The 24,301-nt window shown below is 37.3% G+C and overlaps 2 protein-coding genes across 3 annotated transcripts; both read right to left on the minus strand.

The window, feature by feature from the left end:
* Positions 1-719: 719 nt before the first annotated feature.
* Positions 720-7,560, minus strand: lrrc18b (leucine rich repeat containing 18b). Its single transcript, XM_043230945.1, has 2 exons — positions 7,043-7,560; positions 720-4,829 (listed from the first exon to the last, which is right to left on the minus strand). The coding sequence occupies exon 2, from the start codon at positions 4,822-4,824 to the stop codon at positions 4,057-4,059; it is 768 nt and encodes a 255-aa protein (XP_043086880.1). The 5' UTR covers positions 4,825-4,829; positions 7,043-7,560; the 3' UTR covers positions 720-4,056.
* Positions 7,561-13,658: 6,098 nt separating this feature from the next.
* On the minus strand, positions 13,659-23,218 carry vstm4b (V-set and transmembrane domain containing 4b). 2 transcript variants are annotated; one of them, XM_043231029.1, is made up of 8 exons: positions 23,063-23,217; positions 21,065-21,463; positions 16,105-16,158; positions 14,961-15,068; positions 14,309-14,342; positions 14,105-14,226; positions 13,949-14,013; positions 13,659-13,842 (listed from the first exon to the last, which is right to left on the minus strand). In XM_043231029.1, the coding sequence occupies exons 1-8, from the start codon at positions 23,112-23,114 to the stop codon at positions 13,717-13,719; spliced, it is 960 nt and encodes a 319-aa protein (XP_043086964.1). In that variant the 5' UTR covers positions 23,115-23,217; the 3' UTR covers positions 13,659-13,716. The 2 variants fall into 2 exon arrangements, with proteins under 2 accessions (XP_043086964.1, XP_043086965.1); XM_043231030.1 differs by lacking the exon at positions 14,961-15,068 and having other exon boundaries at positions 23,063-23,218.
* Between the last annotated feature and the right edge of the window lie 1,083 nt (positions 23,219-24,301).

The raw sequence follows: 24,301 nt of genomic DNA on the forward strand, positions 1-24,301 counted from the left end.
GACCGTCTGGTCATTTTATACCCACATGATCTGTTTGGTTGATGATTTAGCCGCTTGTTTGAAACGCTTCTTTGTCCAGGATGTTTAGTCTCCCGGGGATAGTCATCATCGCTGGATTCTTTGATCTCGTGAAGTGTGTTTCTGGTGCACGTCTCGTCTTTTCCTCTCAGGCTCTTGTAGCTTCGGATGGCAGCGTGTCATTCACATTCATGAAAGATGTTGTCTGTCACTTCACTGTTTCAGTTTCAAACCCCTCGGTCAGTCTATTATGACATTTAGGACTGAGTGTTCAGTGGACCTTCGATCGCTCAGATGCCGCTGACGCTCTGTTGATTGAGATGCGATGTCACATGACTTATTGATTTTGCAAAGTATTAATAATTCAGGAGGACACCTCCAGAGACATCACATGAGGTGATGGAGCAACAGGAGATGTTTATGGTGGATTATCAAAATGGTAATGATGCCGAACTCAACAGAGTCTGAGATTGTTGTTATATATATATATATATATATATATATACACACACACACACACACACATATATATATATATATATATATATATTCATATTAAAATAGATGAACCTCATGAAATCAGCTCTTAAAGGGTGAAGCCTTATGTTTCTCAATAAAACACAAATAATTGTTTTTGTATTGTTTTTTTTTTTTGTGTGTTGTCTTTAATTTTATCATACTCTTATTTTTAACATTTGAACTGGTTTTAAGTAATTCAATGCAGTGTATTTTTATTGGATTATTGGTGTTATTTTCCAGAGTTTACACACAGATCACCACATGCAACACCACATTATTTTTTAATTTGATGAAAATTAACTTATGTGATGTAGTCTAACGTTTGTGGAAAAAAAACATACATAATTTCACATGCATTATAATCATATTTATAATTTTTTAAATAATTTTGCATATTACTGCAGTGATTTTCAAGTAGTCCCTTGCTGTTTTTTTGTTGTTTTCAGCTCAAGAACGTGGACCACCAGAGTCGGAGACTAAAATGTTTGTTCTCCCATACTATTTTGGCTTGACTTTGATCCACTTCTGCCCAACAGCAGTGTTGAGTTTTGTTTACTTTGTCTTCTGGTGGGTGCCGTCGGATTACAGACCTCACTTAAATCATTCAGTTCAAGATGTGGAACGCCAAAAAAACAATACTCAAAACTTCACATGCTCCACTTATTAGTGTTCATCGGTTTGGTTCGCCAGGACTTCATTCATTTCAATCACACGATGCACACTGTACAAAACAACAAAACACGTCACCAATCTGCACATTTCACTTATATTACTCTCTTCTTTATTTGCCATGTTAACTAAATAAACTGAGAGAACTCTTTTCAGACATTTAACGTGTCACTTGTCATGAGCAGGTCTTCACAACAGTGCCAATGAGGGAGAATCAATACAATTGAGCTGAATGTTAATTAAGGGACAGGTCCTTAAGAGAAATGAGGAGAAAGAAAATCTATATGAGCATAATTGCATTCACCAGCACTTCAAAAAGTAGATGTCGTACCGGTAACCTTACAAGCTATTATACGTTCAATTCTGCCCGGATCTTTCTCCATTTACAGTCATTAAGCTCATATCGACATCTTTGGCATTTATGAATTGTAGCTTTAAATAATTTACATCTATATTTATTCATGAAGCCTAAAACTTCAGCAAATGCACACAGCGATTAAACTGACAGGTGTGCCGCTCACACGCTCCAGACGTGCTGTCATGTGACTGTGTGTCCTGAAGGGGGCAGCAGCGAGAACTGAGGCTCTTTAGAGCTTTGCTGCTCTCTAGTTGCACACAGAAGCTAATGCATGATGAACCTGAACGCTACCGACATGCCTTTCATCTGATCGATAGTTCAGACCTTTTTAGCAAATGGCCATTTATTTGTAGAACCTTCACCTGCAGGTCATGGTAAACGTTTTTTTTTTCTTTAACGATTTTCATAATCGAAAGATCATATAAACATAACATCTGCACCGAATTGTGCGTTTGGACCTTTTGAGTGAAACTGACAAGTGTGAGCTCCATTTTCTCACTATATGAGCCGTAAAAGCGTGGTGTATCAAATAAGATACAAACCAATAATAGAACAACAATAGTAGTGCGCAAACAAATGATATTCTAGGAAAGCCAGCGAGATGGGAGGTATTGCTCAACCTGACTGATTTTGCAGAAACTCTGTCATTCGAGTCTTAGTTAATTAATTATCTGACTCCATAGAGTGGATATTTGAGTTGTGAAAGTTAATGATATACCAAACAAAATGCAGACACCCGCTCTTTCTTTCTTCTCATGTCTCAAAGATTTATTGGAGGAATCACTTATGAACACATTTTTAATTCTCATTTATTGTGATTTCATGAAACAAAAAAGTAGTGCATAGCGTTTAATGCAGATCTATATGAACTCTTAGACAAAATTTATTTGACGATGATCAAAAGTGTTGTAAAGATGTAAAAGCTTTAAGTGTGAAAGGAGATGGATGGATTAGATAGATGCTGCTAGCATGTGGTTAGAATCTTTAACACATGGCTAGTATGATTACTTGAACATGTTACGATGCTGTTTTTGTGCTTCTAGCGTGATTAGAAAAGCTTGTTGCTAGCATGTTTCTAGCATTATCAGCATGCTTGCTAACATGTTACCTGCATAACCAGCATGTTATTAGAATGTTTCTAGCATGTTCTCATAGGACAGTCATTGAGCTTTGCTAGTGACAGGCAGCTCAAACTATTAAAAATCTTATTGTACAAAAGTTTTGACACCCCCCGTGAAAGCCTAGGGTAATTTTTGTGGATTTGATCTTCCGTTTAACAGACAGGGTAAGTCTGATCAGCCAGAAAAAAGAGAGCAATCCCAGTCAAACCAGTCAGAAGGTCTGACCCAAGTTTGGTGGTTGTAGCTTAAAAAAGGAAATGCACTGATCCCTCATCTACCTAAATATGTTTATGTTTGCGCCAATCCAGCTTCAACTCCAGAAGTAGTTTAAGCTTAAACTCCTTAAGTTCAAGGTTCTTTTATGAATCTTTGAAAACCTCCTTTTCCTAATAATGTGCTAGATAGCAAGTTCCATGACGAATACGGCTCAGATTTTTAATAGTTCTAAATGTCAGGCTGTATGGACGTGTCACACTGTGGGATTATAGGAATCTTTTAGGAATTGCTCAATTTGTCTCAGATGAACGAACCGTGGCCAAAATCGCTCAGTGTGAGCTGGGCTTAAAGTTTAATGTTTCGCAAAGAACTGTAGCTCACTCCACAGAAGAGAGGGGCGGGGTCAGCAGAGCTCATTAACATTTAAAGCGACATGCACTAAAACAGCTTGCTGTGAACAGAGCTGATTTTGAGAAGGCGAAAAGGGTGCTGTTTTATACTACCATTGAGAAACTTTAACCAAAGTATGTTATATGCTTTTCATTATAGCACTCACTATTTCTAATTTTCTATTATTTAGAAAAACTCGCCCATTTTAGACCGACACTCTATTGATTTACTAACTGCTTGTTTCCTATTTGTTTTTCTATTCTATTCTGAGTTTTGCTAAAGCATTAGCACATGCATATCGTTGCTCTTTTGTTGATTTTAATTGCTTCTATTGTCCTCGCTCGGATAAAAGCATCTGCTAAATTAATAAATGTAAGAACCATATGAACTTGTGAAAAATGCTACCTGGTCTCATGGCATAAACGTGCCTTGATGCACTTTTTAGCAAGACTCTTGAGTGCAATAACGAACACAGCAGACACTTTGATGTTCCTAAATCTGAGACGCAGTGGCTGAATTTTAGAGAATATCCCCCCGATCAGTGTTTTCACGTTTCTGCGATAATTTCTTTTAGGTTTTCCTAAAAGATGCTTCTGAAAAAAGGATCGGAACCAACTAATTGTGTTCCTTCTGCAGTAAGGTATGTTAAAATGGTGTTGCAAAAACTTTTATGAGACCAGGTTGGAAAAATGGTCATCTGGCGACCACTTTAAGAGTGTAGATACCAACAAGATGGATTTGGACAGATTATTCCAGCACTTTAGTTCACCTCCATAAAGCCTGGTTCTCCTGTGCTACAGAGTTTGGCGTAATGAACCCAGCAAACATGGACTTCTTTAGCGTAGAAGCTGCACTCATTCGTCTGTCTAACTTCTCTCGCTCCTCCTTGCATCTCTTCAGACAGTCGGTGCACAGACAGTCCTCCCGCACCAGATACAGACACTCGGCTCTCTGGATACGGTCTACGTCTGGAGACTCTGCTGCAGGGATGGGGTTGGATCTGGTGTTCAGCTTCTGCAGCTTTGGGAGGCTTTGGATGCACTTAGGCAACTGAGTCAGGAGGTTGTTGAAGAGGCCCAGCTCCTGCAGCTCCTTGAGGGCGGACATGGACGGAGGCAAGCTCTCGAGGCTGTTCATTCCCAGGTTAAGGACCCGCAGGTTCCTCAGGAGCCCGAGCTCGTGCGGCAGGCCCAAGGAGCTCAGGTGGTTGTTGCAGAGGTTGAGGTTGTAGAGGTTATGAAGACGGCCGATAGCCGCAGGGACCTGCTCCAGATGGTTGCTGTGCAGGTCCAGCAGACGGAGGTTCACGAACTTGTCGATGGCGTCTGGGATCTTCTTGAGAAGGTTGCGGCTGAGGTCCAGCTCCTCGATGTCGCAGAGCTTCAGGATGCACTTGGGAAATGTGGCGATCGCCATGTTGCTGAGGTCGAGACGACGCTTGCCATCTACGGTCACCTTCAGAGCGTTCTTAGCCATCTTGAGTGTGATTTTTCTACCGGAAGGTTCGCTTGATTTCTTCTTCCCCTTCACCATTGTGTCTAGGAACAATGCAACATTGGGTGAGTTTTGTATGAGGGCCAAAAACGTTAAAGTGCCCCTTTTATGGGGTTATGAAAGGTTCATATTTTGGATTTGTGAGTCACCAACCACAGGCTGACATGCATGCAAGGTCAAAAAACACTTTCAAGTTCTTTCAATATGCATTTCATGTTCTTTTAATATGCAAACGATTAATTTAAGGATTTATTTTTCCAAACATATAACATATAACATTGATTTACTTGTTGGAAATATATAAACAAATAAATAAAACATTGAGAAAATCACATTTAAAGTTAGCAATGATTATTACTAATCAAACATTTGCATAATAATGCAAAATATCTTCATGGAACATGATCTCTACCTAATATTGTAGATAATAATGATTTTTGGCATAAAAGAAGTGGCTAATTTTGACCCATACAGTGGCTATTGTTATAAATATAGATGACTGCTCCAGGCTCTCATTTATATTTTCTATACCTTGTGGTCAGCGTTTTAATGCAGTCATGAAGTGGTCCTATAAATCCCATAATGTATCGACAGGTTCTTTGAAAAAGTCCAGGCAAAAAGGTGGAAAAGTGAAAAAAACTATAGATTTCATCAATAAATTAATCAATAAAAACGTTTCAATTATTTACTTTTTTGAACTTTTTAAGCAAATACATGCACTATAGGGTAAAACAGGGCTAACTATTTCCTTATAAAAAGAAGAGAAATAAATAAATGAAAAACTATCTGTCTGTGTGTATATTTTGTAGTAAAAGAAATCACATAAATAGTTTTTTTATACATTTATTTACTTTAATTGAATTTGGTTTTACTGTTTTATTTATTTATTTAGACTTTTTCTTGGTTTTAAAGCGTAATCGTTGGCGGCCTGAAACTCTCAGTGGCTTTGGTAACACCTGTTAACTATTAACTACCACTTTTCTTTCAATAATTTCCTTATTTGCTTCTTATAAATAGTTAGTTGGGTCCCTGTTAAATGTAGGATCGGGGCTGTAGGATGAGATAATGTAGAATAAGGCGTTAATGTGTGCTTAATTGGCGCTAATACTATTCCAGTAATATGCATGCAGGTGTAACTGTAAAAAGGAAAAGTGTGACCGTTGCTTCTTAAGAAGAGCTAAGATGACTTAGAAGGCAAAGTTGTTATAGCGTGTTGATGGGGTTTGATGGAGGTGATGCTGGTGTTTTCGTGTTTCTTGAATATATGCCAGCTCACGGATGAACTGGTCTTACGGGAAGGAGAACACCTTACTATAAGCGTCAGGTAATGCACTAAGCTCAGTTTTACAGATTGCTTTTAAAAAAAAACCCTTTTCATCGCTAATGCATCTTTATTCGCGATACATTAACTGATGTTAATTTAATTTATGCAACTTAAAAATGTTTTACTTGCATTCAGTGTCTTGAACTAAAATCTACTTTTTTTTTACAGCAGCAAATGTCTTTGTTAATTCATGATGCATGAACTAATCAATGTCATTTCAACTGGTTACACTTTATTTTAAGGTCTAATAATTAATACATTTAAGTACTGAGTAATATTAATGCATGTAATTAAGCATAATTATTTGTAGTAATTACATTTAAAATAAAGTGTAACCCGTTTAAACAACTTGAAACGTTACAAATGCTTTAGTATATGTAAAAAATATCATTAATAAAGATGAAGAAATTGTGTCATCTTTATATTACAGTTATATTTTACAGTACAGTCTCTCTGTTACTTGGCAACACTTTAATTTCCCATTTGTTAACGTTACTTGTTCCCGTATTTATTCTATGTTTAGTATTTATCTGAATAAAAAATACAACCGTTCATTGTTAGATCATATTAGAAATAAATGTAATAAGTTTAATTTGAATGATCTATTAGTAAATGTTGAAATTGACACTGATAATAAATGTTTTATAATTGATTAATAATTGTAAGGTAATGTTATATATAAACAGAAGCTTGTTGTAAAGTGCTATATTTGTGTATTACATAAACATATATATATATATATATATATATATATATATATATATATATATATTATAGTATTATAGTAGTATATTTATATATGTGTGTATATATATATATAAGAAAATAACAAAAACAGTCTAGGTCAAAATCAATAGTTCTTAAACAATAAACCGATCTATATGTGAAATGTATTAGAAATGTAAAGCGTTATTACAGTGTTATTGTTCTTACCTGCTGTGATTGGATCTGTGTTTCTCGGAGAGCTGTAGAGCTGAACTAGTAGCGTGTTCGTATCATTACGGCTCGTCTTTGTCAAGGATCCGTTCTGTGTGAATAATGCACAAGCTTCTCTCGGAAAGCCTGTAAGTAAAAACCAGCAGGGTAAGCTTCCTCGGAGCGGACGGAGCTGTTTGGGCTTTGCTGCGAAGCACTCTTTGTTTGGCTGATCTCCAGGCAACCGAGGGCTGTCTTTTATTGCTCTGTTGTGAGTTTACAGGAGGTTCATTATAGGTTTATGCACAAATCTTAGCATGCATGTCGCTGTGATATTTTTCTGCATTGTAACTTGGTTTGTGGCTTAACCCTTTGAGATCAGTACCTGACAGACAGCTAGTTAGTAGTTTGGCTGAATGTAAACTATTAGGGTTAGGGTTAAGGTCAACTCAACTTTTTATGTTATATTTTATTTATGGAATATGGGATACTTCACATTGTCTGTGTTACAATTAATAAGAGACTTTATTATTGTATTTTTAAAATAAATTTTATTTAATTAATTAAAATACTTCAATTTTTTTATTAGTTTTTATTTTATTGCACTTTTTTACTTTTTTATTTTGTTTAATTTTAATTTACTTTATTTTTAGTTTTACTTTTTATTTGGTATTGTTCTATTTTATTTTTACTTATTTTTTTGTTGTATTTTTAGTTATTTATTTATTTATTTTTTTACTTTCGATACTTTACTAAATTGAATTTGCCGTTACTATTTTTATTCGATTTGATTTGATTTAATCGTTTCCACAAACGAAACAGTCCGTTCGCTTCACATAGCATGACCTAGATCTCGTGGAGCGAATCGTTTTTCTTTGAGATGAGTAGAAGTTATGCCTTGGTATCATTACACAAGAAACAGGATACATGTGACAGTAAATCCCAACTAGATTTATTTTTGACCTGTAAAGTATAACATTTCACTTACAGTCACGCTAAATGTTTGCGTTGTAAGTCCAAGAGAGGGCAGCAAACTGCTGTTTCCTGATACATGAGGCGTTTTAAAAGCATGCGGCTAAAATAAACCTTTTCTCCTAGATCACTTCAAAGAGAATGTATTTTGATCTTCTGAAATGCAACTGTTGTTTTTCTGCATCTCAGGCTCAGATGTTCTGGTCAGTAGGTGTGAGCCTGGATCCTCACGAACATCTAGGATGCTCTTCTGGATCCGTGTCCTTCTTAGGGGGTGAAATAATGCCTATGTTTGTTTAATGGAGATGATCCAGGAACACATGCTCAGACTGCCGTCATTATCCAATAGATGTTCTTTGTTTTTCACATAATCTTATCATAAATCTTTTTTCTTTGTTAAAATAAACAGTTGTGTTTACTGTATTTTTCATTTGACCTTCTTTCGACCTTTTGGCAAACTTTAACATTCTGAATGTAACAAAGAAACTCGGAAAAGTACTTGTGACTTTCAAAAAGAATTTCATTTGGTGTTTATTTATTTATGTAACGACCTCAAACCTTTTTATAACTATAAATATTATTTTCTTACGCAATGAAGCATTTTATTGGTTTTTATTTGTGCTGCATTAGTGCGTGATATTAGCTTTTAAACTGTATTTCTTTTTAAAAGCTTATTCTTGTAATTTTTTTAATTATTTCAGAATTGTCACAATCGCCTTTGTATATTATTAGTAAAATTAGATTAAATGAAATGAAAGTACATAGGACATTATTATAATATTTGTTTCATTGTGTTTACTGTTAAAAAATAGAAAAACTAATTTTCACATTTGATGTTATTTGCTGTTGTTGCTGTTTAAAGCCTTTTTGTGCTGATTTTTTTTTGTGCTCAGTGCTGTTTCAGGTGCTCCAGTGCTTCTGTCACTAAATTAAACATTAATATCCTCAACAAAAGCCCATCAGCAAATTGCTTGGGTCAGAAAGGTGATCTAAGGACTCCTTGGATGTTTCCTCACACATGGCTGCTTCTCACACACACACACACACACACACACACACACACACACACACACACACACACACACACACACACACACACACACACACACACACACACACACACACACACACACACACACACACACACACACACACACACACACACACACACACACACACACACACACACGCACGCACACACACACACACACACACACACACACACACACACACACACACACACACACATGCACACACACACACACACACACACAGACACAAACACACACACAGACACAAACACACACACAGACACAAACACACACACACACACACACACACACACACACACACACACACACACACACACACACACACACACACACACACACACACACACACACACACACACACACACACACACACACACACACACACACACACACACACACACACACACACACTCACACACACACACACACCGTTGTGTTTCCATGTTTTATGAGGACTCTTCATAGGTGTAATGTTTTTATTCTGTACAGACTGTATGTGTTACTAGGAAACTACTCAAATTTATCATTTTCAAAAAATTCAGTCATGTATGTTTGATAAACTTGTCGGGGACCTAAAAAATGTCCCACAATGTCAACATTTTCTGGGATTCCTATCCTTTAGGAGACATTTGTTCCCATAATGTGATAAATACACTCTGCATCTGTTAGGTCACAGTCATCCTCCACAGCTTGAAGGAGGGGTATAACAAAGGGTCAGAGGTCATAAACCTTGTGGAAGGGAAAGAAGAAAGGAAACTAGAGTGTTGTTGGAGGTACTGGAATAACGGAAGCAGTCCAAAACCTCCTGTAGTCTGTCCAGTACTCTGTGTGGTCAGTGTTGTAAAGAGCTATTTTGGCGTGCAGCATGAAGTTACCTCCAAGAAGACCAGAGACATTCAGAACAGATCTGAGGCCAACGATGTTTCTCCTTGTTCCTCTTCCTCTTCCTGCACCACCGCCTTTCATAGTTAAAAACTAATCTGTTGCCCTTTTATAGTGCTTACGCCTTGATCGTTCAGTTAAGAGTTAAGTGTGTTTTTGAAAGCAGTGCCTTGAAATGGCAAAGAAGATGAAGTTGTGCTCCTTGAGAGCAACGTTTCACTAAATGTGTTTTATTTGCAAAATATGCGTTTAAAACATGCATGAATAAAACATGCACTTTAAAACATTTGCGACAACATTGATTTAAATAGTTAATAATTGTAGATCATTCAACAAAATCAGTGCCATTTCCACTAAAGATAAAATAAGTTTAATAAAATGCCATTTTCATGTTTTTTTATACATCATGTTTTGGTGTTTTTGTCAACCCCGTTACCGACACATTTATTAGATACTATATAGTTTAATTACAGCTCATATGCCACGAATGATGTAGACTTTAGCTCAATACTCAGCTCAATATTTTACAAAGACAGTCTTTAAAAGCAGGTTCAATGTCCACCCTGTTATGTCACAATCTGTTATTAAGTAACAGGTTTGACGATTTAAAACAATTCTGCCGATTGTTTGACAGCACTAATGCAAATGTGATTTTTATATCATTTTGCCTTCAATTAGCAAATAAAAATCCCTGGCGAAAAAAGTGGAAGGTCAGAAACTTTACCCTTATTAGCATGAATGCTATTTTAGTTATCTAAATGCTTAATATTTAATATTTGTCTGTTTTGATGTAATATCAATGAAAGCATGCGTAGTATTGTTAACTTGGGGACACTGATTTTGTTTAATGACCCAGATGACTTGTTTTGAAACGGATTGAACTCTCTCTTAAACTGTGAAAAGCTCTGAGATCTTCTCTGGAAAACTGGCAGACGCGAGTTTCTTTGAATCAAGGATGTGTTTTTTCGGTCTTAGGACACGTGCAGACCTCGGCTGACCTACTTCATAGATGTTTATCTGGAAGACGCTCAATCTTGTCTGAGATTCATCCGAGTTCAAGAAATAGAAACCTTTCTTTTATGAGCTAATTCAACCCGTGTCTACTTTTACGCTCCGCTGGCCTCGGTGGGCCTCCTCAGACTCATTTCAGGTTTATTTGGGGCATGCTGAAGCAACACAAGCAGTGTTTTCTTTCCTCATTTGGTGAGGTTTTTTACGGTGACTCACGACGGAAACTCTTGTAGTGTTGGGTGTAAAGCAGAAGCACTTCAAACGCATTTTCATCAAGGCTATAATCACAAGATGACGTATAGAAGCTTGTGTTAATGTTAAAATCACGCACATACAGTCTACACAATTATATTATCAAAGCATCCAATAATGATGTGAAATGTGGATGCTTTGCATGTATAAAGCTCATGAAGTGAATAACGACCTACCACTATTTTGGTTTGATTGTGTAGATCTGAAGCGCCTTTCTATTGGCATTTCAGACCAATTTGGTGAACTGGTTCAACTAACTCACTAAAAAGAATCAAAAGAATGATTCATGATTTGTTCACGAACAAAGGCTGTGGATTATGAAAGGTTCACATTTTGGTTTTATTACCCTGATAGCAGGTTGACATGCATGCAAGGTCAAAAAGTATTTAGTACAACCTATGTATTTATTTTAACCAAAACGATTCGTTCAACTGTGAATTTTTCCCAAACCCCTCCTTTGCGTGACGCTAACCTGTGGAGATTGGCCGATTTCGTTTGCATTTCATAATAAAAGCTACGCCAGTGCTGATTGGCGTACAGCGTTATCGGTGAAACAGATATTTTATTGCTTTAAAAGCGGCACCTGGTGGTGAAGAATGACTTTGCGTTTTCACTCATACCAACGCGGAAGTGGACGGCGATATGCTAATCGTGATTTCACTTCGTAAAACCGCCAGGAGCCATTGGTGTTACGTTTTTTTGCCCGATATGCCTCTCAACTTGCATTTTATGGATCACTAAGAACATCTACGAATCAAAAAGTCATCTCAGCCAGCCTGAGCAAATGTAAAATTTTCGGGTGAGCCATGCTTTTGAGACTACGACCCATCAGGAATAATAATACATGATAAAACAGGCCTATCATGTACCGCTTAATTCTGCACCCTGCTTTCTAACGTCCAGAACCAAACCTCCCATTTAAACACAAACACATGTCAAACTTCGCCTCATACAGTCCCACATATCACAGTTCACACGAAACCCTCGCAGGAAGCCATTTCGAACGCGCACAATAAAAGCAGTCAGGTTTAGTCATGTTCTTTCACACAGAAATGTTTCATTTACAGTACACTCACAAAACAGAAGAGAAAAACAGTCTGTTTTTCGGCGTGTGTCGAGCAGAGGGTCATTCACAGATGGTTCTTGTTAGCGGAGAAGGCGGTGGGCTTCAGGACCCTCTAGGTTTCACAGTTAAATAACTTTCTCACACATCGTAAGTCTACGCGTCAAAGCGAGAGATTGTGTCTCATTTATTCCTAAAGAGACAGAGAGACACTGAAAGGTCTGAACGTCTGTTCCAGAGACGGATACGCCCTGATATTTCATTAGCTTTCCATTATTAAATCAAAAACGTTCTTCCATTAAAAGATGTCAGAAAAAAAAGAAAAGAAAAACAAACAGGCTTCAGCAGTTTTCCGGGTTCAGTGCAAGTTGAGCTTCTGTGGCCTGCTTTTCTTTACCACAGAAATAATTCAGACTCGTGAAAACAAATAAACAAAAATCACTTTAACAGTGAGGAAAAAATCTAAGTATGCCTAAATCAAGATGCATTTGCTTGAGAAGCAAAATGACTAAAAATGCATGACAGTTCGGTGCCTAAAACAAGAAATAAATTGCAAATTGTCCGAAAATTCAACTGCTTTTTCTTTAAAATATAGTTTTTTTCCAACCTTGCAGAGTTATGCATTTTTTTAAAGCTTAAATCCACTTAATTTTCTCAAAAAAATAAAATAATATTTTTTGCATTTTGAATGTTTAGATTTCTAGCAGAAAACAAGTTAAAAATATTAAGACAATTATTTTATCAGTGTATAATATGCATCAGAATAAAAGTTTTAAAAGGCACACCATTTCTGCTCAAAGTGACATGAACTAAATGTACGAAGCATTTAAACGCAGTTTAATTAGCTCAGAAAACCAGCAAAGCTACATAAACATAAAGGTGCGGGATTTTACTGTTAAATGGAAAAAACCTTGGTGATGCAGATTTCACGTTCATCTAGAGAAGTACTTTACAGCTCAAATAATGCGTCTGTTTACAGAATAATTGAATAATTGGCCACAGAAGCTGATCAGAGAAATCAATCCGCATTGAACCCAGAACATTGCATGTTCCATGTTTTTTTTTTGTCTAAATCTATGTTGTCTATATTTGTGCAAAATATCTTCATATAAATTCTGAGCTCATTAACAGCTTGCGGCAGCTCAGTTGGATCATATTCGTTGGCGTTTACCATAACATAATCTTCTGCAAAAGCTGTTTCTGAGCTGTTGGCTACTGTATTTATGTGCCCTTTAGTTACAGATCGCAGCTTTCGGATAACAGTAATATTCGGATGACACTAAATACAAAACTTTTTCCGTGTCACGTATAGAACAACTTAGAAAGTAAAGAATATGCATTTACAATATGTACAGTCACTTGAATCACTTAAGATCGCACGTACAAAACATCAGAAAAAAGGTGAAGGTAAAACCAACTGGTGTTATTATAAATAAAGCTTTCTTCAAGAAGACGTGACGCTACACAGGTTTGTCCTCAAAGAGTATCTGAGCGTACACCGTTCCTGTCTTTGAAGCTTTGGCTTCAGGCAGAGGCTTCATCAGCTCCAGCTCGGCGTACATCAGACTCTCTTCTGCGATTTTGGGCTGTCGGTTCGAGACAACAAGAGAGTTACAGCTCACATAAAAAAATATTCAATACAACAACTGGCACAAGTAATGCGTTTCTGTGTATGTCATTTACGTAACTTACCAAAACCACTTTTCTGGGTTGAGGCTTTAAAAGCTTCGGCTTTCGCATTTTGTCTGCAATGGGAGCTGAGATGGAAAATTGGAATATTTGAGCCATTAAACTAAGATTTATACACATAAGGTGACATGTGGAGGTCTTTTGGGAAAGACACTCTACCTTTAGCTGGTATCTCTGGTGGCACGTCTGGCTGCTCCGCACTTTTATTTTTCTTATACTTTCTCATCTTCTTGGGAAGAGCTGGAGAGAGGCTGACCACGCTAGTGACCGTCTCGCCTGAGCTGGACACACAAGAACATCGTTTCAGTTTGTGAAGAAGGTTGTCCTTCTCGTACGCAGTCATAGCGTTTCATGTTTTCTTACCTGTTCTGTGGGCTCTTGACCAAATGATAGTTTTCTGCCAAAAAGGAGCAGGTGAAAAAATGATGATGAGCAGTTTGCATAATTAAGAGCATTTGCGAGAGCATTAACGTAGTTCACATAGTTCAGAGTGAACGCTGAAAATGTCTTCAACCTCTGACCATCCTAGATTTGGAGAAATGTCTCTGCATCGGTGTCTCAGCAATGGATGTGAATGGGTGCCGCCAGAATGAAACCTCACAGTCCATCAGTTAACATCTGGAGAACACAAAAACTCAAACTAATCCAGCATTAAGACGTTTTTAACTAAAATACAAGTCTATAATATATAATAACTCTTCCTCCGGTGAAGTGTTCTGCTCTGAATCAGGGGAAATATCTGAACGGATCAAGTCCTGTTGTCTCCTGTTATCTTCTGTTGTCTCTCATTTTAGTTATTTTAGTTAAAAAGGGTCATGGGTTAGTTTCGGCTTCTGTCTTCTCCAGATGTTAACAGATGGACTGTGGATTATTGTGATGTTTGTATCAGCTGTTTGGACTCTCATTCTGACGGCACCCATTCACTGCACAGCATCCATTGATGAGCATGTTCTCTAAATCTGATGAATCTGATAATCTTTATAGTTATCAGACTATTTCATATAATCAGCCATACCTTTTAATCGTCTCTTCCTCTGCAGATACTGACAGCTCACAGCTATGGTGAACATACACATGCACAAGAGCCCCACACAGCACACCAGCACAGCACACAGATACACGTCTGAAACACACACACAAAAAACACTTAATGCATCTGAAACAAATGCATACTGTGTGTTTACTGCAGAAAAAAAAAACATGCACATGCATTACTCATTTACCTTGCCTCGTCAATGTTTTTTTTTTTTTCTCCAATATAAACCGGTTCGATACCAAGAAACAGAACAACCCGTTACATATAATTTGACATATGTCAAAACCTCAATTCAAATTTGGCAAATAATGCAAATTAATAGCCCATAACAGCCCTAACAAATAATTTAATATAAGCAATTTGGACCAATACTTCAACGTGATTTTTCACTTTTAAATCAATTTCAAGAAATTAGTAATTTGGTAATAATTGTCTAATTGGGGTTTGTTAGGTTTGAAGGGGTTAAATATCCCCCAAAATAGCACTATGACCATGTACCAAATATCAAAACTCAAAATATGTCATTTCCATACCCTAAAACACAGCTAAAAGGTATCCTTAACAAAATTCAACATCTGCTACAGCTATATCATTAATAGAATTTTTTATTTTTTTTTTAAACAAGTATTTCGGTCGTATCTTTTTTATGTAACGTGTCATTTCAAACCTTTAACCCAATCGATCCTTTCGCAGGAATTTAAAATCAGAGGATTTTTGTACAAAAAATGTGAATTTGGCAACCCTGCATCCAACAGGAGCTGCATCCAAAGTGATACTCTGCATACTGATAGTGACTCCCTGATGGGTGATAATTTTATTCAATATTGTTCGAGGGAGCAGGTTGTAATGTTTGGAAATTCATCTGGAGCTGGACCATAACCTGTGTTAAACATGCAGATTTAGAAATTCCGGCCGGATGCATTTTTTAGGTCCAAACAGAGGGCATGTTCCAGGAAAAAGAAGAAGTATGGTCACCCTATGTAATATGCATTTAAAACTTTTTGGTGAAGAAAAATTGCCATTCCTTCCATTTCTATTAGACTATTTATTGCATGTGAAACATGTTTAGCAACCCTTTTTTTTGGTCTAAGACAATATGGCTGAACACAGCTTTGTGGCTTACCTTCAAACAGACTCCACAGTTCCTCCTTTGGTTTGCTGGCTGGGAGAACATGGACTGCGAGAGGAAGAAGAGAGAATTGCACACTCATCACTGTGGCTCCAGACCCTCGTAATTACACGGCACATGCAGTTAAATCAAGTAAATTGCAGGGGCAGTAGTGTGTGGGATGACAGCAGCGAGGCTTTCCCTCTCTCTGGATATGGCCCTGGCTAACACCCACTGTGATGCCCTGAAATACCCATAACCACAGCAGCTGACGACAGTGAGGCTAGCTGGCCCAACAAACACAGCCACCTCGGCTACTGAGGAAGTTTAGCCGTCTATTTGGGTGTGCAACAGACCAACCGAAGAGCAAATTCGATGCTCTTGGATCAAATGAGTTGAATTAATCCAGTGTGTTCTGTCAGCAGATAAAGTATAATTTAAGCAGTAAAACAGGAAAGAAAAGCTTGGTATGAATGAATTGGTAAATTCGTTGAGTGACGTTTCACTAAATCCGGCCCTAAACCCAAGCAATATTTTTAACATAAGCAAACAGGAGATAAAAATCTTGCTTCTAAAAGTCAGAGTCGTACCGTAGTGCTTTACATCACAAGTGCAAATCTAAACCGGGTGCGCTACCAAGCAAGTTTACCGTATCAGAAAAGCCAAATGTAGGGAGCTGGCAATGTGATGCAAATTTTTAAAACAGTTTTACTTTCACTAGTGTTCATTTCAGCTTGGAACTGCAGTGAATTGTGTGTAGATTTGCTTTCGGGGTAGCGAAAATGGCTTTCACTTTATTTTGATAGTCCCTTTAACACATTTTGTTGACTATATGTAACACTGCACCTTCAGTACAAGTCTTCTAACTCTCATAGGAGTGTTGTTAGAGTACTAGACTGATAGGGTTAGAATGAGTTGACATGTACATGCAAAGGTACTTACAGTCAGTAGGATATCTATTGGAATTCTCTATCTATAGCAGGTATAACTTAATTTTAGACGTCTTATATGGTGGTGAGAAAGCTCAACACGTTGCAAATGACAAAACAATAAAAAATAGAAACATAAATAATGACCTTCAAATAATGGCCACTATCCACAAGCATTAGCAAGCTTGGAAGAGTTAGATAAATAAATAAAAAAACTAAACTCTGACTGTCTGTGTCTGTAAAAAGAAAGTCATATACACCTAGGATGGCTTTGGGGTGAGTAAAATACGGGGTAATTTTCATTTTTGGCTGAACTATTCCTTTAAGCTCTCTCAGCCACCGCGTTTCTTGCATTTTATTTATAGGATAAGATAAAAGAGAAGAGGGGATATTTTGGGGAATCGGAAATTGTCTGATTATCTAAAAGCTAAGCCACAGAAACAGCAGGTTGACTAGCTCAAATGAGTCATTAAGCTAATTTTCTTATTTAGAGACTGCTATGCCGTATTTGCCAGAATTAGAATTTAGAACATGCACGGTATTTCCAGTTGTCAGTGCATTCTTATTAACCGCACTGCGAATGTCTTCTGCTTTTTCTGCTTGCACATGCACCACTATTTATTTCTCTATTCATGGCTTCTGCAGAAATGTGCTTATTTTCGGAACTCTTGCTCATGCTTGACCTCTGGGGAGGGACAAAAGCTCTATTGAGTCATATGGTTCAAAAAAGGAGCCAGATACAAAATGTCCAGTGGTTTACTGAAGGCTTCTGTCACTATTCATGCATCTGTGAGGTCTTCGGCAGAGGACTTTTGGCATCCTGTACAGAGATGCATGTGTCAATAGAGCAGCTGCATCAACTGACAAAGTGCATGGAATTTCAGCAGCATTCTTCTCTGTCTTGGAAATATGAATGATCACACTGTGACTCTTACTAAGCCTCGATGGTTGGCGTGCCTTATATTCAACATGACAAGTTGCTTGCCTTTGACCAATGGAAACAAAAATGTCCACAACAAAACTGCATAAATAATACCACCCATTCATGTCAAATGTATTTTTTTCACAGAACCAGCCCGCACTAAAGACTTTATTGATTTGCATCTCATTCTGACAAGACAAAGAGTCCTACAAAACATGTCCCTACAGCATCGTCGAACCCACAAACACGGTCAGTGTTCCCTGCTTTCTCTGTTCTACCGTGCATTTAAATCTGCACCACATCCTCCCTCACATGGCAGAGACACTCGATAGTTCTCCTTGCAAACACTGTCAGTGGAAAATTTGATCTTGTTTTAGGAAACAGTTTTGAGCTTGGTTTTGGGACTACTTTACTTGGATATCTTAATGGTTGTGCTAGTGCACAAATTATCATTTAACTGAGTTGTTAGATATATTCATGTATTTTTATGCATCAACTGGAGTATGCAATCATTCCCTATTATATAGTCAGTAACACTAAGATCTTGTGTAATTGTATTAAACAGCTTAGCCAAAGGTATCTATGCATAAATCAGTTCCTCACCCTCACTCACCAAATTACAGTAATAATAGAGTTTCACATTGAATGTTTCTACACCTCCAGAAATGAAGACCCCATGGAATGGCTTGACATGCACCATGGTCCCTCATGTGTTTTTTTTTTTTATCGTTGAAACAGAAGGATGGACTCTGGGAGGATCTAGAAACAATGCTATTACGTGGCTTCTTGCACATTTCATGACACTTGAAAGGTAAAATGTCCAGTGAGTGGCACTTAAAGCATGTTCAGTTTAATCCGAAACAGAATTTAGCAACATTAAGTCGCTGATTATACATATAGCAGAGTTTCAGAAATAAATGTCTAGTGACTGGTGCTAAAAGATACACCTACACTAAACAACAGTAGCACGAACCTAAAGAAATAGTACTAACAAAAGCAAAAATGTGTGTCATTTTATCTTGCTTCTACAAGTCTTCTACACGGAAAAGAAAAACCTGTTGATATCAATGTTTTATGTTGACTTAACGCCGGATTTTGGTTACGCAACCTAAAAACAACAATATATCAAAGTCTGCTGACATCAGTTTAACATTGACAATAGAGGTTTTAAATTTACATTGAATAAATAATGGTCGCCCAACGTCGCAACCAAAATCGGACAAAATATCACCGTCGTATGAAGTTGCGTGCCTGCTGGGAGAAACTGCAAGTCTTGAATGTTTGCTAAAAGCGAATTTGGCAGATGTTTGGCAAAGCGCTCACGTGTAGCAGGTTTCAAAGTTAACACACATGGACTTGAAGCCACAAACACATCATTTCGATTTGGCGATGTCTATAAGCAGGCCAGGAGACGCCCTCCCACAGAGAGCTCTGATCTAGTCGTCGGGTCCCTGACCCCATTTTTCCTCTTATTCCTGCTGCTTCGCTGAAAAGCTCTTCATGCATATGGGCTTATTTTGTCTTGGACCCAGAGAGTGACAGGCTCTCCGTCCTCTGTGCTGTCTGTACAGTAAGTTAGTAAAGGAAAAGTTCACTCTGCAGCCAGTGTCAATAACGTTCGGCTGTCCTTACGCCAGTGTTCTCTTTGTTGTCAGCTCGGCTCTGACCGCCAAAAGACAGATATATAACGCATAACTATTAGATCACATTTCCACATGTTTTTAATGGAAAATCTAACACATACAACACCGAAGTAGTTTCTCGACATCTGTTGCTTATGCACAGAGTATTTTGTCAGACGTTTCAAACCTTGAGACAATTTAAGAGTCTGGACGAGCGAAACTCTCAACATACAGTCACTCACAACGAGGGTCAGAAATATTACATTCTTGCTTTTTATGCGTTATTAAATCAAGATTTTACACCGGTTATATTAATAGCACTTCCTCATCACTGAAACATTCAATAAAATACAGTCTGTACCAATAACATTCATTATAATGCTGCATAGAAATAAATCTTTGCAGCATGAGCAGATCTAAGTATTATGCCTCAATCAACACTTTTTAATGTTACTCTAACACTGAGCGATTATTGATTCGATTAGTTTGATTATGCGGGGTTATTGAATATGTCGCATATTTTATTTTTGGCCCAATCCCCCGTTAATATCCAACCCTGTTCACAACAGCATATACACAAACTTCATGGAAGTAATTTTGATTATATTAAAGAATTTAAATACCTTTTAAAAAGTATACATTTGGAGCTTTTTCTACGGCTCCAAAATTGAAGATCCCATGAAATGGCTTGACAATCATCATGATCTTTCATATGTAGGTGCAACATGAATTTGGAAACTTTATGGTAAAACAACACTAAACCCAAACCTAAAAATGACTAATGTCAGGCACAAATCAAGCAATTATGTTATTTTATCTGGGTTCTTCTTTGAGCTCTTTTATACCCGAGTGCTTCGGTGACACCGGGTGTGCTACTGAGCAACTTTACTACGTCAGAAAAGTCAAAGATGTGGAGCTGATTGTGATGCAAATGTCAAAATGTATTAGTTTGCAAATCAAGCACTGTGGTATTTCCTACACCAAATCAACCCTAAACCGAACCGATAGTTTTAACGAATGTTTTGTTGAACAGTAGTTACACAGGATTTAAACATCTATTTAGTGCACTACCGAATAAACCTACCGTCTATGAAAACACATAGATCTGAATCTGGATGTGTGTGATGAAAACGTTCAAAAGCATCACTTTTCAAACATCCCAGCAAATTAAGTTTGGTTTTGAAATCATAACATGATATTATTCAAGCAATTGTGTGGAAATTACTAATTAAAACTAAGTTAGTGCATGAAGGAATAAAAGGTGTCTTTGCTGCTTCTAGTGTCATATGTACTTATTGGTACATATTTTGCGTCTTGCTAAAAAGTGCACCAAGGTATGTTTATGCCGTGAGACCAGGTAGTTTTATTCATAATCCATAAAAAGCGTGTGTTCGTTTCAACTAGTGAATTATACCTATAGGCACATATTTCCAATGAGTCTATCTTGATTTTAAGTGTCATTTTTGCTCCAATCCCCCTTTAATTTCAGCGTACGAACAAACCTCGGAGCTGCGTGGAGGCCGAGCTGTTGGTGGAAGCTTTCCATCGTTCCTGATGCTTCTTGAACTCCTGGACCCTGCAGCTGTAAAGACCCCTGTCCTGCTGGCTGACGTTCACGATGAGGAGCTTGTATATCTTGCCCTGTTTCACCGCTGTCAGTTTCATTTTGGGCTTGCCGAAGCTCTTGGTGTAGTTTCCGTAAAACTTGGCTCTCTGCATGTTCACCCTCGCCACCAGAAGCTCCTCTCCTCCCGACTCCGGCTGAAACATCCAGCGCACCACGGGCAGACTCGCTGACCGCCGCCGCTGGCTCACCTGACAGGTCAGGGTGATGTTTTCTCCCTCAGCCACCACGGTGAACGGAGAGGGGCTGACTGTGACGTTGATAGCCAAACACGCATCTGGAATCGGACGATACGAAGCAAATAAATATCTAACACTTTCAAAGAGCCATGCACCATTTAAAGCAACGATTCACCCCCAAATTACAAAAGACCGATACTAGCAGGTCATCCAAAATGAAGATGAAAATGTAGTGTTCTGTCACTTGCTCAACAACGGATGGGTGCCGTAAGAATCAGAGTCCAAACAGAAAAAAGATAGATCACAAGAATCCACAGCACTCCAGTCCATCGGTTAAAAAACCAAAAGCTCAAAAGTGTTTGTGAGAAATAAATTCATCCAGACGTTTTTTTAACTTTAAACCATTGCTTCCGGTCCAAAACAGCTCTAAACAAATTTGTTGATTGATTCTGATGTGAGAGATGACGGGAGATGGATTTTTCACCAAAGCAAGCATTATTGGCCTGAATTTAGTGGCGTGAATTATTGTGGTGTTTGGACTGACGGCACCCATTCACTGAGGAGCATCTACTGTTGAGACGCTCATCGAAAATACCACATTTCTCCAAATCCGATGAAGAAAAAAACGACACACCTGCGTCTTGGACGGCCTGAAGGTCTGAAACTCCAACAAATTTTCATTTTTGGGTCAACTATTGCTTTAATAAAACCACGGTATTTAAGAGAATGAATTCTAACCGGATAAATTAAACACAAGCGATTTCTCATTCGGTGTCCCAGTTGTGCAAATCAGCAATTTGTCTGCAGACTTTAAAGAGAATAAAGCAATACACGCAGGGAAATTAAAAGTAAGAGTCTTTCCAGACCCTCACGCTGCTGTTTAATGAGTCTGTTTGACAGGCATCTGGAGAACATTATATGGGTGGATCTCAAACAGACGTCCGGCTCTGTATTACATTAAAACGGTATATATATCAATTATAAAACATATATTGTACAGACATCTTGAGTAGCATGTAAGCATATTAGAATGATTTTCTTTTTTTAACGGTGCTGAAAATACATTGACATTGTAATAATATTCAACAATATTCCTGTTTATCCTGTAGATATTTTTGATCAGATAAATGCAGCCTTGGTGAGCAAAACAGAACCTTTTTTTCCTCAAAAGCATTAAAAGCATTAAGATATATATATATATATCTTAATGCTTTTGAGGAAAAAATGTTCTGTTTTAACTCACTCAAACTATATATATATATATATATATATATATATATATATATATATATATATATATATATGATTGTTATTTTAAATACATCGAAATAAATCAGAAATATAAAGTTATAAATGCAACCACTGTTTTCCATTGACTGTAATCTCTGAAGATATTTATAACATTTATGTATACACACACACACACACACACACACACACACACACACATGATGTCACATATACTAACGAAGGAGGAGTCAGAAAACCACAACATACACACAGCCAAAGAGGAAAAAAAATCACTAGGAAAACACACAAAGTGAAAGAGAAGTTCCACAGCGCTTGAACTCATATCCAGACTTTCTGCGTAAGTCAGCTTATCTGACTTGAGCTTCGTCTTCAAGCTGATGAAAAAAAGCATGCGTTTGAAGAGTGAGTGACATGCTGAGATTTCCCGGCGTCACAGACAGACTTACTTCTGAAGAGGAGGTTAGTCAGGAGAGCTGTCAGGACTGCAGAGATCTTCATTCTCCAGGCTCGCGGGCTCCATGCAACTCCAGTCTCTTCACAAAAAGTGAAGTCCTCCACTCTTTTTTCCACCTCCTTCTCCTCTGTGTAACCCGAGACAGCACACGCTCTGTTTTTACTTAGTCTACTCCCTCTCTCCTCCCCCTTTGTGAAGAACTACACACCACAGGCCCAGAAGCAGATGTCACGAAAGCTAAAATGTAGGTTTATAAGTTATAAATAAGGAGCATTATAGAACTGAATGCTTTCATTTAGCAAGGATGCTTTACATTGATTTAAAAAGGGCGACAAAAACATTTACGTTAGAAAAGATTTCAATGTTTTCTTCCGAACTTTCTGTTCATCAAAGAAAGCGGAAAAAATCTCAGCTGTTCTGCATGATATTAATAACAATAAAAGTTTCTTGAACAGCGACGGGATTTCTGAAAGATCATGTGATGAGTAATGATGCTAAAAATCATTATAATATATATTAAGATACAGAATAGGCATTTAAATAGTAGAAATATTTTTAAAAAGTACAGTTTTGGCTGTATTTTGGATCAAATAAATGCAGGCTTTGTGAGAGAGACTCAGTTCAAAAACTTCTGACTTGTATTGAGTCTGTGTATATGTATATGTGTGTGTGAGTGTGTGTGTGTGTGTGTTGTTTATTTGGTCGGTGGGTTATAGTTGATGTGTCTTCAGGGCCCAGCAGAATATATCTGTTTACAATATCATTCTGCTTCTGGAGACTGATGGACGATGTTTTCAGCTGAAACAGTGGAAACAGATGAGGAACAGCAGGAAAGAACTGACTGCCCTCGTCTGGAGAAAGTCTGACATTACAGCATAAAAGCTTGAGAACAGCTGAAGCCTGAGAGATTCAAAAAGAGGATGAAAATGAACTCAAACAATAAAAAAAAAAAAAAAAAAAATAAAAAATAAAAAAAAATATATATATATATATATATATATATATATATATATATATATATATATATATATATATATATATTATTTATTTATTTATATATAATAAAAATAATAGTACTGTACATAAAAAAACAAGAGAGGGATTTTAATAAAAATTGACTCAAAAGCTGTTCATTTTTTTATTCACTTAACAAACAAAACAATAAAAAACAGTTATGTTTGACCACACATGCATATTTGACTGTCACAGATGAATGAAATATTAAGACCTA

Source organism: Puntigrus tetrazona, unplaced genomic scaffold (assembly GCF_018831695.1).
Source record: "Puntigrus tetrazona isolate hp1 unplaced genomic scaffold, ASM1883169v1 S000000270, whole genome shotgun sequence".
In the NCBI taxonomy this organism is placed as follows: domain Eukaryota; kingdom Metazoa; phylum Chordata; class Actinopteri; order Cypriniformes; family Cyprinidae; genus Puntigrus; species Puntigrus tetrazona.

What these genes read in the sequence shown, in the direction of transcription:
- lrrc18b (XM_043230945.1), bottom strand. Translation starts at nt 4,824, where the DNA reads ATGGTGAAGGGGAAGAAGAAATCAAGCGAACCTTCCGGTAGAAAAATC.
- vstm4b (XM_043231029.1), bottom strand. Translation starts at nt 23,114, where the DNA reads ATGAAGATCTCTGCAGTCCTGACAGCTCTCCTGACTAACCTCCTCTTC. An exon ending in GACTAACCTCCTCTTCAGAA is followed by an intron (nt 21,464 to 23,062) that starts GTAAGTCTGTCT and finishes GTCCGATTCCAG; the next exon opens with ATGCGTGTTTGGCTATCAAC. An exon ending in AACCCAGAAAAGTGGTTTTG is followed by an intron (nt 13,843 to 13,948) that starts GTAAGTTACGTA and finishes TCGAACCGACAG; the next exon opens with CCCAAAATCGCAGAAGAGAG.